The sequence below is a fragment of the Ammodytes marinus genome, assembly GCF_949987685.1.
Source record: "Ammodytes marinus genome assembly, chromosome: 15".
In the NCBI taxonomy this organism is placed as follows: domain Eukaryota; kingdom Metazoa; phylum Chordata; class Actinopteri; order Uranoscopiformes; family Ammodytidae; genus Ammodytes; species Ammodytes marinus.
The window spans coordinates 29618552-29636712 of NC_137219.1; the positions used below are offsets into that span (position 1 = coordinate 29618552).

At 41.3% G+C, this 18161-nt stretch overlaps 1 protein-coding gene across 2 annotated transcripts in view; it reads left to right on the forward strand.

Annotated features, from left to right (window-relative positions):
* The window catches only part of LOC307261351 (gephyrin-like), a 128376-nt gene that overhangs the window by 73420 nt on the left and 36795 nt on the right, over window positions 1-18161 (forward strand). For both annotated transcript variants that reach the window (XM_080041869.1, XM_080041870.1), the window contains exon 21: window positions 9047-9150. In XM_080041869.1, the coding sequence (XP_079897995.1) occupies window positions 9047-9150 (104 nt within the window). The remainder of the gene's footprint in view (window positions 1-9046; window positions 9151-18161) is intronic.

Consider the following 18161-nt stretch of genomic DNA (forward strand, 5'->3'; position numbering starts at 1 on the left):
TGGTAGGCCTAAGTAGGATGTTATGATTGTAATTGGTCTCAAATCTAAAAATAATAGGTACAATTTTTTTTTTTAAACAAATTGCCGAATAGCAGTAGGCTAATGTCGCGCAATCACGAGAGCGGAACCAACAAAAGATTTGTTTGCGGCCGTGACTCAGAGCAGATGCACGTCGTTCAGCTAGCAGTAGCAGCATAAGCATGGACCTATAAGTAGCAGTCGGCCCGCCCCACATCATGGGAAAGCGTAAATTCAACGAAATTTGGCTATCCAACAAGGATTTTTCTGCCTGGCTAAAACCGGTACCTGGCAATTTATATGAGGCATGGTGTACATACACGGTGTAGGCCTACATGCACAGCGCGAAACACAAAGCCTCAAAATCAAGCTGTCAACAAACACCAGGGGCCTCATTTATAACGGTGTGCGTAGAAACCATCCTAAAACATTGCGTCCGCACAAAGCCAAAAATGTGCTGCGCAAAAAAATAATCAGATTTATAAAACTGTGCGGCGCACACTTGCACGCAATCTTCCCTTTATAATTACCCACCTGCGGTGAATTGTGCGCAGACGATCTCCACCCCGTGTCCTCCCACTTCACCTCCCAGTTTCATCCCACAATCTACCATACATGGCGAATGCTGAATAGCTCCTGAATATGATGACGCTCTTAATAAGCAAGGCATTTTGACTGACATGAGGAGAAAAGGGAGGCAACCGACCGCAAAGAAAGCGGCTGGGAAGGAAGAAAGCCTGTGACGTGCATGTGCTGCAGTAACTGTCACACAAACACACACACACGCGCTTATCACATATCATGATTGGCACCGTCGTTATAGTCTTTGTAAAGCAGTTTCGCCCACCTTTGTGCTGTATGCAATATCACGTATTAGCGTACCTGTATTACTATATGTAGGCCTATAAAATGGTGTGACAAGTGAAATAATGCCTATAGTCTATTCGAGAGCATTGTTTATCTCCCGTGAGATCCACACATTTCCAACAACGTCAGATTATATCTTCCAGGGTGAATTGTTATGGGAAAGAGATGCGTGTAATGATTTGTTAAATTCATAACATGATTTTATCTAACGAAATATACAGTTTTAATTAATATCTGTTGGGCTTAACTTTGTACAAAACTACTTTTTACACACCTCTTAAAATTTGCTCTCCCGCTGGCCACTCACGGAAACACCTCCCGACGTAGGGTGAGCTGCCCTAATGTGGGACACTTTGCAATTTCAATTTATGTACGATATTAACATATGAAGCCAATACATTTGACCCATACATGATACCATTCTGAAATCCCCAAGATGTTGACTAATTAAAAGAGAAGAAATAATTCAGATATCATACTCAGAGAAGTGATGGCACGTATATTAGTGGTCCATGTGCAAAATTGCTCAAGAAAATGGGTTTGCTTTAATCTGGGACAGTGTGTCGCTCTAATCTGGGACAGTCTGTATTATGCAGAAAAAAACAATATCCCCTTAACTAATTCAAGTCAAACTTATCTGCTCATTAACACTCATGGTTTTAGGTGCATTACTCAGGTTTGATGGTTTCAATCTGAACAATACTTTTCTTGCCTTGGCTTCATGTCCCAACTCTGCGCTTTGCCATTATAGCCTGACCTGTAATACATTGCATTGAGTTAACATAGGACATGAGAAAATTACTATTTCCTAGGCACAGGGTTTAGTTAATTTCTATTTGCTTCAGGGATGCTTTCTTTATAAGAGTATTAGACCTGTAAACCTTGAATAAAATTCATATTGCACATTTGATTTTCCTGCATGTGTATTTCCCCAATTTAAATGACTGTCCCAGATTAGGCAAATCATGCTGTCCCACTCTTGGAAACACCTTTCCGAATGTGGGACAGCTAAAGATTGATTGAAGATGAAAAAAAACTTAAAACATTTTCCCAATATCATTGCATACTTTGATGCATAAACATAATCTGATAACAAATGGCAACATTGTTTTGTTAATGAAAAATGTATAGCCTTAGCATTGAGTTCCTCTCAAACCTATGTCACTGTCCTTTTTCTGGACTTCACATGGTTTACTTCCTTTTTGACTCCCTTATCTTTAAAATCAAAATTGTAAATTCATGTGATTTCAATCACAGGGAACCCCTGCTTGGATTTGACAACAATATTATCTATTTACATGTGTTAGAAATAAAAGATAAATGCTCTAGACCTTAGGTGTCCCACATTAGGCAGTGTCCCACATTAGGGCAACTCACCCTATAGGATATTATTATAAAGTAGCGCTATAAGATTCAACGTATAAGATATAACCAAAACATGTAGACCTAGGCTACTTGATAAGTAATTCAACCTACATCACAACTGCATGCCATAGACTACATAGCCATATATTCGCAACTATAGGTAAGCTTATACATTTTATTGACTAAATATATTGGGTGCCAAGCATCATTTGTCTGGGTTTTTCTGATGACTGAGCTTTATTTCGTGGTGTTGCCATTGAGTGTCGCTGATTCCCCGAGTCAGGAAAACCTTGCGGTAGCTCTACGCATGGTCGAAAGTTGGCGTGGGAATACGCACACTTCTCCGCAAAGAATGTTTTTATAAATACCAACGTTTGTCACCGCACATTTCCGTCCGTCTACGCAAGGTTTTTGTGCGCCGCAAGCTTTATAAATGAGGCCCCGGGTATTTCCCAGTTCTGTTCGGCTCTCGTCTCTACCGTGCCTCCACCCCCATCTACGATATCAACAACTGGGACAGCAGCACCAAATCTCCGGACAGTGTTTGGTTGCACGCCAACTAGGGATGAGCCCGAATCCGAACATGTAGGCCTATTCGGAAAAGCATGAATAATGAGATCGATCCGAATATTTTTACTTTCTTGAATAGTCTCGTTATATCCGGGGAACAAATATTAATATATTTAGCCTATTATTAAGCGCTAAATTGACGCAGCGCGCTCTGCCTTAACTATAGTGGCACCGATCAGCTGTTCATCTCCGCTGCCGTGGCGGAGAAGAGAAAGACCGGCTGTGTTTATGCATGGCTCCGTGACCCGTGGTCTCTCTCCACTCCGCTGGAATTTTCTGCACCCTGAGTCACCTTCAGCCCCTCTTGCCTTTCATTTATTTCAAACTTCTGCTCTGAACATGAACCACGTCTCTCTATTAGCAGGCAGCGGGCTGACAAAATCGATCTTTAAATATTCGAAATGTGACGCTTCGCCTGTTTAGTTCATACACTCTGTTTATAACTAAGAGATTTGCTGAAAAAACTATAATTTTTGTGCGTTGATCACTTGTAGAGCACTAGACGCTGTTTCCTGGTCCAAAGTAATTATTCATTGAACCAAGTTAGAAATTAAAAAAGAGAGGGAGAGATAGAGCGACTGAGAGAGTAGAGGGAAATAAATTGCGCAAAATAGACCGATTAGATCTAAGATCAATATATCATACAACTTTGTTGAGTTAAAAATAGAAAGAGATGAAAAAATAAAACGGACAAATTTAATTACTGTGATGTAATACTGTTCTGTTTCACATTCTGAATGTTCAATATCCCCCAGTCAAAGGGCTAGTGGGGCTCAGACAGTTCATATAACTTATAATGAGAGAGAGAAACGGATGAAAAGTACAGTGTGAGGTAGAAATGTCTCATAATTAATTACAGTGCTGTGTGAAAGTTTGTGAACCCCTTGAACCTTTTGGAATTTTATTTATTTTTATCATAATTAATTAATTTTTATCAATACCAGTATTTTTTATATGAAAAAACAGATGTTTTTTTACAATTCAACATTTTTCTTTTCCAGAAATCAATTGTTAAAACAGATAAAACAAATTATTTGCCAACTGTTGTATGTGCAAAAGTTTGTGAACCCTAAGCTGCATTGCTTAAATCAAGCAGGTAAACACAATCAGATGTGCCAAATTGAGTGATGAAATGGACCAATGTGAGATCTTTAGGGAAGAAATTGGGTGGCACTAGATAAAACAGAGATAAAACCAGGTCAGTTTAGGCCCACCAAACCGAACCCATACAGGTCAGACATGCTAAAAGGGAAAAATTCAGAGGATCTCAGGAATAGAGTTTTGATGTTGCACATTTGTCTGGGGACAGCTATAAATTCATATAAAAAAAATTGAGCTCCATCGGTCCACCGTGAGGCAAATCATCTACAAATGGAGAGCTTTAAGAGTGACTTAACATCTGCCTAGAAGTGGACTTCCTTCAAAAATATCCTCAAGCGCCACAAGAAAAGTGATTTTTCAGGTAAAAGCCAACCCAAACATTACATCTGGAGATGTGCAGACAATTTGACACCACCATTCTTCACTTGGGAGAAGGTTCTCTTGTAGGCCTTTCACACCGCCGCAAAATCGGCGCTAGTTCTGGGCTAGTTCGGAGTTAGAGCCAGTGTTTTGGTTTCACACCGCCAGAAAGCCTGCTCCGGGCCGTAAAAACCGGTTCAACTTATACCCCAGGATTGAGCAGGGTTTGAAGTGAACTGCTTGCGCCAGCGGCCGGGGGAGGGATTATCCTGACCAACCAGACCAACTAAAACCTCATGCCCGCCATGTTTAAAAACACCGCTACTACGAGACGTAAACATAACATAATTACCGAACGTAGCGATCAAATTGACCGGCGAGAATACTCTGTATGGGTCCCGTTTGGTTAAGAAAGCAAAGCGAGAGCTAACACGTGTAAAAATAAGACGTATTCGCCGCTGTTGTTGTGCTTAAAGCTAGCGGTAGCTTTAGCGTTAGCCACAAGAGCAGCGGCGTCGGGCGACGTACACACACGTTTACAGTGACGTCATGATGTTGCTCTCTTGCCGGCTCCATGGCTGTCTCCGGTCGATGTGAAACCAACCGGTTCATAACTGGGATAAGGCTGTAACCAGTTTTGAACTGACCCCAACACCAGCCTGGAACTGACTCTTGGTTCATTTTGGTGTGAAAGGCCTATAGGTGGTAGGCAGAGTTGCGTTTTTGCCCAAACATGGCGGTTCTGGTTATGACCAAACAGTTAAATTTTGGACTAATCTGTCCACAGAATAAGACTTCAGGCAAAGTTGTGACAAGCAGTTTTGTTCTTTTTTGAGAGCAGAGGCTTCTTCAGCAACCCTCCCATGAAAGCCATTTTTACTGAGTTTTCTTCTTATTATATGGGTTCACTTTGGTGAGCCTAAACTGACCTGGTTTTATCTCTGTTTTATCTAGTGCCGCCCAATTTCTTCCCTAAAGATCTCTCACTACATTGGTCCATTTCATCACTCAATTTGGCCCATCTGATTGTGTTTACCAGCTCAGGGTTCACAAACTTTTGCACATACAGTCCCCTCCATAAGTATCGGAACAGTGAAGCCAATTCCTTTATTTTTGCTGTAGACTGGAAACATTTGGGTTTGACACCAAAATATGAATATGAGACAATAGATCAACATTTAAGCTTCCATTTCCGGGTATTTACATCTGGATCTGATACACAACTGAGAAGATCGCATTTTTTGTAAAGGAACACCACATTTTTAGGTGAGCAAAAGTATTGGAACAGATAGACTTAAAGTAAATTAAAGTGAATAAGACTTAATATTTTGTTGCAAATCCTTCGCTTGCAATAACTGCATCAAGCCTGTGACCCATTGACATAACAAAACTTTTGTATTCTTCTTTTGTGATGCTTTTCCAGGCCTTTACCGCAGCCTCATTCCGTTGCTGTTTATTTTGGGGGGTTACTCCCTTCGGTCTCCTCTTTAGCAGGTAAAATGCATGCTCTATAGGGTTTAAGTCTGGAGATTGACTTGGCCAGTCAACCAGGCCAACTTTCCATTTCTTGCCCCTGATGAACTCCTTTGTTGTTTTTGCAGTTTTTTAGGGTCATTACCTTGCTGCATGATGAAGGATCTTCCAATCAGTTTGGTTGCATCTTTCTTTAAATTGGCAGACAGAATGTTTCTGTAGACTTCTAAGTTAATTTTGCTGCTGCCATCATGTGTTACTGTGTTGTTGTCAAGATAAACCTTTACCAAAGTGATGGAAAGGCTAAAGTTTGGAGAAAGAAAGGATCTGCTCATGACCCCAAGCATACAATCTCATCTGTGAAACACGGTGGAGGCAATGTCATGGCTTGGGCTTGCATGGCTTCTTCTCGGATGGGCTCATTAATCTTCATTGATGATGTAACACATGATGGCAACAGCTAAATGAACTCAGAAGTTTACACGAACATTTTGTCTGACAATTTAAAGAAAGATGCAACCAAACTGATTGGAAGATCCTTCATAATGCAGTAAGATAATGACCCAAAACACACTGCAAAAACAACAAAGGAGTTAATCAGGGTCAAGAAAGGGAAGGTTTTAGACTGGTCAAGTCAATCTCCAGACTTAAACCCTATAGAGCAAGCATTTTACCTGCTAAAGAGGAGACTGAAGAGAGTAAACAAACAGCAACTGAATAAGGCTGCGGTGAAAGCCTGGAAAAGCATCAAAAAGTTGTGATGTCAATGGGTCACAGGCTTGATGCAGTTGTCGCAAGCGAAAGCTTTGCAACAAAATATTAAGTCTTATTCACTTAAATTTATTTTAAGTCTATCTGTTCCAATACTTTTGCTCACCTAAAAATGTGGTGTTCCTTTACAAATAATGCTATCTTCTCAGTTGTGTATCAGATCCAGATGTGAATACCTGGAAATGAAAGCTGAAATGTTGATCTATTGTCTCATATTCATATGTTGGTGTCAAACCCAAATGTTTCCAGTCTACAGCAAAAATAAAGGAATTGGCCTCACTGTTCCGATACTTATGGAGGGGACTGTACAACAGTTGGCAAATAATTAGTTTTATCTCTTTTAACAATTGATTTCTGGAAAAGAAAAATGTTGAATTGATAAACAAACATCTTTTATTTCATATAAAAAAAAGTCCCTTCAATAATTGCAAAAAAAAATATTCAGACATAAGCCCCAGCCACTTCTGGCTTCATATCCGAATACAGATACATATACAGATTATTTTGTTGGTTGAACAGATACAGATAATGACGTCTACGCTGAAAGCAGAGTTACTGTGGTGTCTGAACACCGAGACAATACCTTTTTCCTTTTCTGTTCATTGTGTCGTTGGTCTTAAATTTCATTTCAAGTGGCATTAAGACATTCTTAAAAAGTCTTAAATTTAACTTGCATTAAGCTCTAGGAACCATGATCAGGCATGACATTTAGCCTATGTGATAAGGGCATATAGTTGTTTATATTTACTTATGCCTCGTTTCCACCGAGTAGAGCGGGTCGGATCGGAGTGGTTCGGTCCGGGTAGTTTGGCTTTTCATTTGCCAAAAGTTGGTTAGGGTACGGTTTAAGCGCACCTAACCGCTCTGAGCCGCTCCCGATCTCAGTACTCCTCCGTAGGGGTACTAGCCGCCTGAAAGCGGGCCGAAACGGCGGAGCCGTCATTTGATTGGTCGAAATAATCATTTCCGCCATGTGTAGTCATCTCGGCAAGAGTGAAGAGAGTCTTGTGTATTGGCGAAAATGTGAGCACAGCAATGTTTATTGTGTGGTGTTTTTCCTCGTCAATAAATTAATCAGTTGGTTACACTGTGTCCCACTAGTCACGTAGCTGCCGCAGCCAGCGCTGTTCTCTCACTGTCTCTATCAGTTGCAACTTGCACCGAGCCGTCTCTGTGTGTTTTCGCCATAGATAGTAGCCTAGGCTAGTAAATACACGCTCACAACAACACGGGGGGAATAAATAAAGAAACGGCTGGTTTGACCAAGCAAAAACGAGAGATCGCTGGCTTGTGAGCGCGGCACTGTTTATTGTGTGGTGTTTTTCCTCGTCATTAAATTAATCAGTTGGCTACACTGTGTCCCACTGCTACGATGTCACGTAGCTGCCTGTCTCTATCTCACTGTCTCACTGTCTCTATCAGTTGCAACTTGCACCGAGCCCTCTCTGTGTTCACAACAACACGGGGGGAATAAATAAAGAAGCGGCTGGTTTGACCAAGCAAAAACGAGAGACCGCTGGCTTGACCACAGTTGTTCCACAGCCCGATAGTTTAACCCACATTCTGGCGGCGACTATCGCAGTCCAGCCTAAACCCCGCCCCACCAGTAAGGGTAGGATCCGCGGTGGAAACAACACCGAGATTCTTAAAAGTGAGCTGTCCCGCTCTGAGCCGCTCTGATCCGACCCGCTCTACTCGGTGGAAACGAGGCATTATATACACCCAGTCCATTGCGCCGGATGAAATTAAGTAGGCTGTTATCATAACATGCATGCGGCTCTTTTTTAATGTGTTTCCTGTAAATTACTTTTTTTAGAAGCACACCCGGCATACTCCATACTGGTTGCTTTTTTTGTTTCACATCATCAAAGATTTACATTTTCGGTATTTTTTTTTGGCCTTTTCACTCTCTCGAAAATTTGGCCATTTTCGGCCGAACATTTTCGGTGGCCGAAGTTTCGGTGCATCCCTAATTTTAAAGGAACACAGCTATGTTAACATCAAAGTGTGCCTGGCTATGTCAAATCAGACCTTCATTCAACATTTACGGCTGCAAGATTCTCACTCGCTTCATTATGTTGATATATGCCAAAGATTTCAATTATGTGACCATTGTATACGACCTCTAACATGACATTAAAATTACCTATATATGACAACATGATCTTGATCTTAAATCAATATAGTGGAAAGAATGTGTTCATTCATGATCCTAGGTGCTCCTCTTCACAAAGTAAATTTTAACTCCCTCGGATGGTGACCATCTTGAATTTTGGGATTAAGATGAGGTCAAAACTTAAAATGTATGTCTGAATTCTCGTGGTCGACTTACCCCAAAAAGAGTATTCACACATCATTCTAGGTTTCAAATCAAAAATCAATCAAATCAATCATCAAAACATGTTGGCCAGAGAATGGTCAGGGAATCGCTATTTTGTACATTTATAATGATCTGACTGTATAGTTAGTGGTTTTCCTCTGTAAAGTTACTCTGGTATCCCAGTATTGTGTTCTTTTCTAGGTAACCCAGTGTCTGCAGTGGTGACATGCAACCTGTTTGTTATCCCTGCTCTGAGGAAGATGCAAGGCATTCTGGACCCAAGACCTACAATTATTAAAGCAAGGGTAAAGCAAACACACACGCATGAAAAAATAAAATGCATCTCCGAAACCCCTCAGGCAACTATATGCTTTAACATTAAACTTATGCCTGAAACTTATTTGCCTTCGAATGACTGTCGGATGCATTCCTCAGTAGATAGGTAGGCAGTTACCAGGAATGCAACAATACAGTTAGCCCACGGTTCAATGTGTGCCTCGGTTCTTGGGTCAAGGTTTAGGTTTGGTTTTGAAAAAAGAAGAAAATTGCCATTTATTCCCAAATTATTTATTTTGCTTATAAGCATCTTTTAAATGCCTTAAATCACTGTTTTAAAATATGTCTGTAAACATAAAGTCACTGTTTTCAATAAAAAATACCTTTACTCCAGTAGCCTTTACGAGGTAAAGTGCCATTTAGGTATTAGCTATCTATTCCTGTATTTTATGCACAGTATGTTTTTGAATTTCTTATTATATACATATTATATTTTTTCATCATTCATATAACTGCCTCTAGGGGGTTCTAGTGTTTTCATTAGTGGACAAAAGCCTGCATCTTTAACTACTGAAAAGAGCTGCAGACTTTTGCAATGAACATCCCCACAACACTTGTTATTTGCTTGTGTTTTCTGAACCAGTAGAATAGGCTTGTTGGAAGGCATCAGCAAAAAAAAAAAAAAAAAAAAAACGTTTTTTTAACTGACGGTGTACCCTGCTCAGTCATCCTACTTCCGTGCCACAAGTGTGCGTTCTCATTTGTAGTGTTTACATTTGTGGAGCTAACACGTGTGAAGAAATGCTTGCAGACTGACATTTTTTGTTGAACTGTTTTCGTTTCCTCGTCATTCTATGAAACGCCAAAACCAAAATGTCCCCACACCACAGATTTGTAAGAAGACAGTACTCCATTAAACTCCTACATCTCTGCTCTGCTCACCATGTTGAAGTGTGTGAGATCTGACTCTGTTACAGTCACTCCAACTTGCTTGGCTCATGGTAATAATTCGATATTTAGTGACTGGGGCTTCCACGGCACATGCCACGTTCCTGTGCCCCTCCGACAGAGCCAATTCAGATAGAAATACAAAGCATGGATACTAGTCAGCCTACATGAAATTTTATTGCAAAACCAAAAAATCCCTCAGTTCTCAAGTGAGAATTTAACTGAGGCTGGAGTACTGTTCCATATTAATTGAGATTTATATTGAGTTTGCATTGCATACCTAGTAGTTATATACTGTACATACATTGCTGTGAAAAAGTATTGGCCCCCTTCCCGATTTCTCCTTTTTTTTTGCATGTTTGTCACACTTAAATGTTTCAGATCATCAAACAAATTGAAATTTTAGACATAGATAACCTGAGTAAATACAAAATGTAGTTACCTTGCCCTACCTTGACATTCTGGGGTGAAGAGAAGCAGGAAGCATGAAGTGAAAACTGCAAAATATAGGCCTTTCATTGATATAATATGGTGTTGAAAATGATAAAAAGGCCTACATCTAGCCTATAAATAAAGAAGAAAAACATCAAATTATTGTTGTTTCATATGGTTATAATATGTAGCCCTATGTCAATGCCACGTTATGTGGCTTGTAGCCTACGATGTGAAACATAATTTTTACTGTATTTTTGCTGCTGGACGCGCGGCTCGCGAGAAGAATAGGCTCAAGCTGACACACAGCTGATTTAGCTGTGTATCAGCTGGGTGTCAGTTCGGCGCAGCTCAGCTCCAAACTGACACGGGGATAGTATTCCCGTTAACATGGGAATAAAAATAAAAACACACACTTCATGCAAAGCGCAGCGTGAACCTGTTGTCACTGTGCGGGAGATGCTCCCCTCTCCATCTGATCGCTATCAAATGTAATATATTCGCTCGGGGCTCCCAGTCAAACCACAACTAATCTTCCTAACAATGGCGACAACAACACTTTCCCATAATGTGAAGCTGACGGCGATTTATTAAAAAAGAGAAGAAAGAAAAGGCACAGTGCTTACTGCAATTGGGTCGGCTCGAGTCTGGCCGAATACAAACCACAAACGAACTGCAGCAGTGTGCGTTTGGAAGTGCACCGAGACCACCTCTTCAGCTGGGTCTCGGAGCGCTTGTTTGGTCCGCCTCGAGTGCGATTGCTGTATTCACACCTGCCTGCAAGATGCGCACCGAAGGCAGAAGTGCACCTGAGTTTGTTTCAACCGAACTAAACACGGCAGGTGTGGGGGCGCCGTTAGCAGGGAGTCCCCCCCATGGGCCTCGGCCAGCAGCGGACCCGGGTTCGATTCCAGCCCGCGGTCGTTCTCTGCATCACTCCCCTCTCTGCCCCATTTCAACTCTGTCTCTACACTATCAATAAAGCATAAAAATGCCAAAAAAAATATCTTAAACACGGCAGGTGTGAATACACCCTAAGATCTCAAAAAGCAGCACATGATTAGCCTGGAAATCCAGACCTGCCGCTGGCAAATTAAATTAGCTGAACCTGTTGGTCTGGACACTCTCCATTGAAGCTCATTAAATATGTCAAGAAATCCTGAGCTACCAATCAAATTGTTCTTTCTGATATGGGCGGGTCAGAGCCCTATGTATGGTGCTATGGGGCGGACATAACCAGATGACGACAGTGCTGTGCATGCGCCGCGGAGCCGTAATAGTAAACAACATATGAGATGGCTGTGGATATGTTGTTTGAGTTTGAAATAGGTTCTAAATAACTCTTGACATTCAATAAAAATAATGAAAATTCTAAATTTGTATTCTGTTTTCAATTGATTTGTCTTTGTCTTAAATTCTAGGTTATCTGATGATGAAACAAATAAGTGTGACAAGCAAGCAAAAACTGAAGAATTGAGGAAGAGGGCAAATATTTTTTGATAGCACTGTACATACATACAAACACGTTTTAACAAAAGCTATGACGAAACTTATTTGTCAGCAACCCTTTTTTCCATAACTAAGATGAGATGTTGACGTGACGGCACCAAAGTCATTAACTGTGACAATTATCAACATGCAGTTTACAAAATAATAATAAAAAATAAAAAAAATTAACAAGTTATCAAAGCAGAAATAGGCTGATGTTTTCGATACCTCGGAGATCAAAGTGAAAGCAGTCATCATTACAGAGACGTCCTTTGCAGCGTTTCATATATCATAGTAAACACTGAGGTTTCTGCAGTGCATCATTTGCCTCCTGCAGCCTCTCACCCAATGTGCGGCTCATCACCGAATCTACACTGTTCCCTCCCCCGCTGGCTTGCAGTCACGCTGCTTCTCACATTGCTTCATGCAAATACATCCTCATATCTTATTGTGCATTGGTTTGGAATTTGGAGCGTACTTGTATCCGATTGTGTTTGAATGATTTAATAAGACCAGATTTGCAAACATTCCACTTCCACATCAGACCAACGCAAACCTTTTGGCTAAGTTTTTTAAAATGTTTGTTGCGCGCATGGACGTATTGGGTCGCAGTTGTTGGGAATTCAAAAAAGGGTAATTAAAGAGGTAATAAAATTAGTCTAGCTAATCAAATCCTACAAGGCTCGATCCAGGTAACAGGAAACTCCCCAAACCAAACAGTGTACTAAAATGGAAATGTATACTTTTACAATTTCAATGTTGATTACAGTGTTTATTCAAGAAAATAAAGGAGTGAATTTGAGGACAAACGTATTTAGTGAAATCCAAATACCACAATGCCTACACAACTAGGGCACACTAACATTAAGCAAAGTTTTGCTTACGGAAATATTTAAAAACTAAATAAAGTACTAAATGAGGATATAATCCTGCTTCCTTTAAGCATGGATAGTAGTGACTGAGTGTGCAGTGGAGAGAGAAAGATAGGCAGAGACATAGAGGGAGGAAGGGACAGCTTTATTTTATTTTTTATTTTTTCTTAGAGTTATCATCACTACTCCCAACTCTGTATGGAAGTGTACCTTGCTTGATTCGGGAGCAGAGCACTCACACTGGTCAAACGAACAAGAATTTAGGGGGCAAACGTAGGGATGGCATAGTGTGACTAACCCTAACCCTACATTTTTTTTATTAACAAACACCTAGATTCCTCCACCTTTGTTTTTCCCACCTTGTGCTCAGTCCACTCCTCTACACACTTTTCACACACGACTGCAGCTCTTCCTCCCCATCCACCCATGTAATCAAATTTGCCGACGACACAACAGTGCTCGGCCTCATCACCGGGAATGATGAGATACAGGCGAGAAGTCCAACTGCTGGCAGCATGGTGCAGCAGCAACAACCTGGCCCTCAACACAAAAAAAAACAAGGAAGTTATTGTGGATTTCCGTAAGACCGGACAACTGAGCCACTCCCCACTCCTCATAGGGAATGAGGTGGTGGAGAGGGCCCATAGTTTTAAGTTTCTGGGTGTGATTGTGTCGGAGGGCCTGTCGTGGGGGAAAAACATCGCCTCTGCCACAGCGAAGGCCCAACAACGCCTCTACTTCGTCAGGAAGCTGAGATGGTCCAGACTGCCCCAGAGAATCATGGTCAACTTCTACCACTGTGCAGTGGAGAGTGTGCTGACCTATGGGTTACTGGTGTGGTTTTCCGGCTGCACCAGCACAGAGAAGGAGGCCATACACAGAGTGGTGAGAGCCGCAGGGAAGATCATTGGGGCCATCCTACCAGACATCGCTACTGTGTTCACCTCCCGCTGCATGCGGCGAGTAAAAAATATCCTTCAGGACATCTACACCCAGCACACCACCTGTTTCAACCAATGCCCATCAGGGCCAAAACTAGCAGGCTAGCCAACAGTCTATACCCCCAGGCAGTCAGGCTTCTAAATGGACAGTCTGCCCCCCCCCCCCCCCCCACTCCCCATTGGACACCCTTCTGTGACATAATTGCATCCCATACACCTCCATAACTATGAACTGGACTTTGCATCGCTGCATAACACTCAACAACCCTACCACCATCAGATGTATATATTTATTTGTTTATTTATTGCACCAAGCACCTTATGGGTTATGGGGAGTCTATGGGGTATTTATGACGTATAGGAGTAGTTACCATGTGTAAAATACTGGGTTGATTGATTCATGGAGATCAGATTAATTATGTAAATGTAAATTGGTGGACAACTAAAACGTTATGCCTGTTTGTGTTTGCTCTGACAACGATTCGTTGTTACCTGTAACAATGACAAAATAAAACTGAACTGAACTGAACTTGTCTTTAGTCTCTGTCCACACACAAAGTATGGAAGCCTGGGTTACTGGTGTTATGTTAATATGTTCCTACAGCCTTGATTCTGCCAATAACATTAAACTGCATTAAGCTGCAGGGAAAGTAATGCTTTATATTTACTCCTCTTTTCATTGCGTTAAACTCTTCTCTTCTTTATCTCCTCCAGTATTTGGGGTCTTATTCCAAGCAGTAGTGGAAATTTGAAGAGCGATATTAGTTGGTTTGGTTGTATATTGTACAGGTCCTTCTCATATAATTAGCATAGTGTGATAAAGTTGATTATTTTCCATAATATAATGATAATAATTGAACTTTCATATATTTTAGATTCATTGCACACCAACTGAAATATTTCAGGTCTTTTGTTGTTTTAATACTGATGATTTTGGCATACAGCTCATGAAAACCCCAAATTCTTATCTCAAAAAATTAGCATATCATGAAAAGGTACTCTAAACGAGCTCTTAACCTAATCATCTGAATCAACTAATTAACTCTAAACACCTGCAAAAGATTCCTGAGGCTTTTAAAAACTCCCAGCCTGGTTCATTACTCAAAACCGCAATCATGGGAAAGACTGCCGACCTGACTGCTGTCCAGAAGGCCATCATTGACACCCTCAAGCAAGAGGGTAACACACAGAAAGAAATTTCTGAGCGAATAGGCTGTTCCCAGAGTGCTGTATCAAGGCACCTCAGTGGGAAGTCTGTGGGAAGGAAAAAGTGTGGCAGAAAACGCTGCACAACCAGAAGAGGTGACCGGACCCTGAGGAGGATTGTGGAGAAGGGCCGATTCCAGACCTTGGGGGACCTGCGGAAGCAGTGGACTGAGTCTGGAGTAGAAACATCCAGAGCCACCGTGCACAGGCGTGTGCAGGAAATGGGCTACAGGTGCCGCATTCCCCAGGTCAAGCCACTTTTGAACCAGAAACAGCGGCAGAAGCGCCTGACCTGGGCTACAGAGAAGCAGCACTGGACTGTTGCTCAGTGGTCCAAAGTACTTTTTTCGGATGAAAGCAAATTTTGCATGTCATTCGGAAATCAAGGTGCCAGAGTCTGGAGGAAGACTGGGAAAAAGGAAATGCCTGAAGTCCAGTGTCAAGTACCCACAGTCAGTGATGGTCTGGGGTGCCAAAGGCAGGGTCAATGCAGCTAGCTATCAGGATATTTTGGAGCACTTCATGCTTCCATCTGCTGAAAAGCTTTATGGAGATGAAGATTTCATTTTTCAACAAGACCTGGCACCTGCTCACAGTGCCAAAACCACTGGTAAATGGTTTACTGACCATGGTATTACTGTGCTCAATTGGCCTGCCAACTCTCCTGACCTGAACCCCATGGAGAATCTGTGGGATATTGTGAAGAGGAAGTTGAGAGACACCAGACCCAACACTGTGGATGAGCTTAAGGCCGCTATCGAAGCATCCTGGGCCTCCATAACACCTCAGCAGTGCCACAGGCTGATTGCCTCCATGCCACGCCGCATTGAAGCAGTCATTTCTGCGAAAGGATTCCCGACCAAGTATTGAGTGCATAACTGAACATAATTATTTGAAGGTTGACTTTTTTGTATTAAAAACACTTTTCTTTTATTGGTCGGATGAAATATGCACATTTTTTGAGATAGGGATTTTTGGTTTTTCTTTACTTTTTTGCCAAAATCATCAATATTAAAACAATAAAAGGCTTGAACTACTTCAGTTGTGTGTAAGGAATCTAAAATATATGAAAGTCTAATGTTTATCAGTACATTACAGAAAATATTGAACTTTATCACAATATGCTAATTATATGAGAAAGACCCAGGGCCGCTGCTAAGCTTTTGGGTGCCCTAAGCTTAAATTGTCAGTGGTGCCCCCCCACCCCCCAACAAAAAAAACACCAAGATGCTCGCACCCGTAGGGCGCAGGCGGAAATGTTTTGCCCTTGCAAGATCTCTGCGACTACTTTTTGGCACATGTGCTGTAGTGATGAGTTTTTGCAAACAGCATTTACTAATAGAAAGAACAGCTTAACTTGTGAAAAAAGTTGCCTCGTATCCTACTAACTGCCTTTGCAAAGGAATTGAGTGATAAATTCATAGACGGATTATGAGATAATGCGCCCCTGGGCACACACTCTTAAAGGGCCCCCCCACTCGTAAATATCCAGTCAGGTACACTGATATTTCCATACAGATACATACAATTAATGGCAAAAACATATTAAGGAAGTCAGTGTTTCCCATAGGATTTTGGGATATTGTTGGAGGGACCCTGTTGGGGGTTCGGGGGCATGCCCCCCCGGATTTTTTTTACCTTTTTAAAGTAAAATGCATCAATCTGGTGCACTTTGAGAGGAAATTTTAGAGGCTATATCAACTCCTGAGATGCAGAAGGAACATTATTTTTCAGATTTTTCTTAAACAGGCAGCACTCCTTACTCTGCAACTGTAAAAACAGTACAGTAGATTGGTCTGCAGATCCATGTTCTATGATGGAGGGGCCCATTTCAACAGATAAAGGGTGGATAGCTACTTTTTATGAACAATTTAGAATTCACACATAGAAAGCTTATTTGTGTATGTGTGAGGGGGCCTTCAAGGCCCCTCATGGAGCCCCTTACACAGAGCTAGTAATGCTGTTGTTTTTAACTTGCCTTTGTATTTCTCCCCTACTAGTTGAGGGGCCCATGATGATTTCTATCTTGTTACATTCTGATGAGTATACTTATATATAGGCTATTCCTTTTTGGACCCTGTTATTGACCCCGTTATTGACATCAGTGACAGAGCTCTTTGACTATGCAACATGAAAAGTTACTATCAGTATCTCTGGCTAAGGGCCCCGGGCCTGTGCCTGGTATGCCTGTGCAGTAATCCACCCCTGGATAGGTTGCACAATTAAGACAAAACAACAATGGGGCTGTTAATAACTAATTTATATATTTGTTTTATTATAATGATCACCATGAAGTTTTAAAAAAAACTCAATGTTGGGGGGGCCCCGGATCATACATTTTTCCTTTTTCATAAAAAAAAAAATATATATATATATACAGTCATATGAAAAAGTTTGGGAACCCCTCTCAGCCGGCATTATAATTGACTCTGCTTTCACACAAAAAAGATAAAAGTGGTATGTCTTTCATTTACCAGGAACAGCTAAGTACTGGGATGTTTTCCAAACAAAGATTTTTTGAAAAGCAGTATTTGGTTGTATGAAATTAAATAAAATGTGAAAAACTGGCTGTGCAAAAATATGGGAACCCTTGTGGTCTTGCTGATTTTAATGCATGTAACAGCATGTAAAACTGAGGACTTTAAACACAAAGTTGGTTGGATTATGTTGTTAGGTCTTGAACCTCATATAAATGTCTGTTTAATCATGATAAAAGGTATTTTAGGTGCCTAAATGCAAGTTCCACTTCTCTTTGACTCTCTGCAGAAGTGAGACAGAATGCAATCATCAAAACAGCTCCCAAAAGATCTTAAAAACAAAGATTATTCATTGTCATGGTTTAGCGGAAGGCTACAAGAAGCTTTCCCAAAGGTTTCAATTGTCAATTTCTACTGTAAGGAACGTTGTCAGGGAATGGAAGGACACAGGCACAGTTGCAGTTAAACCCAGGTCTAGCAGACCAAGAAAAGTACAAGAGCGGCATATGCGGCGGATTGTGAGAATGGTTGCACACAACCCAAAGATCACCTCCAAAGACCTGCAAGAACATCTGGCTGCAGATTGTGTATCTGTACATGGTTCAACAATTCAGTGCAATTTGCACCAAAACATCTGTATGGCCGGGTGATGAGAAGGAAGCCCTTTCTGCGCCCA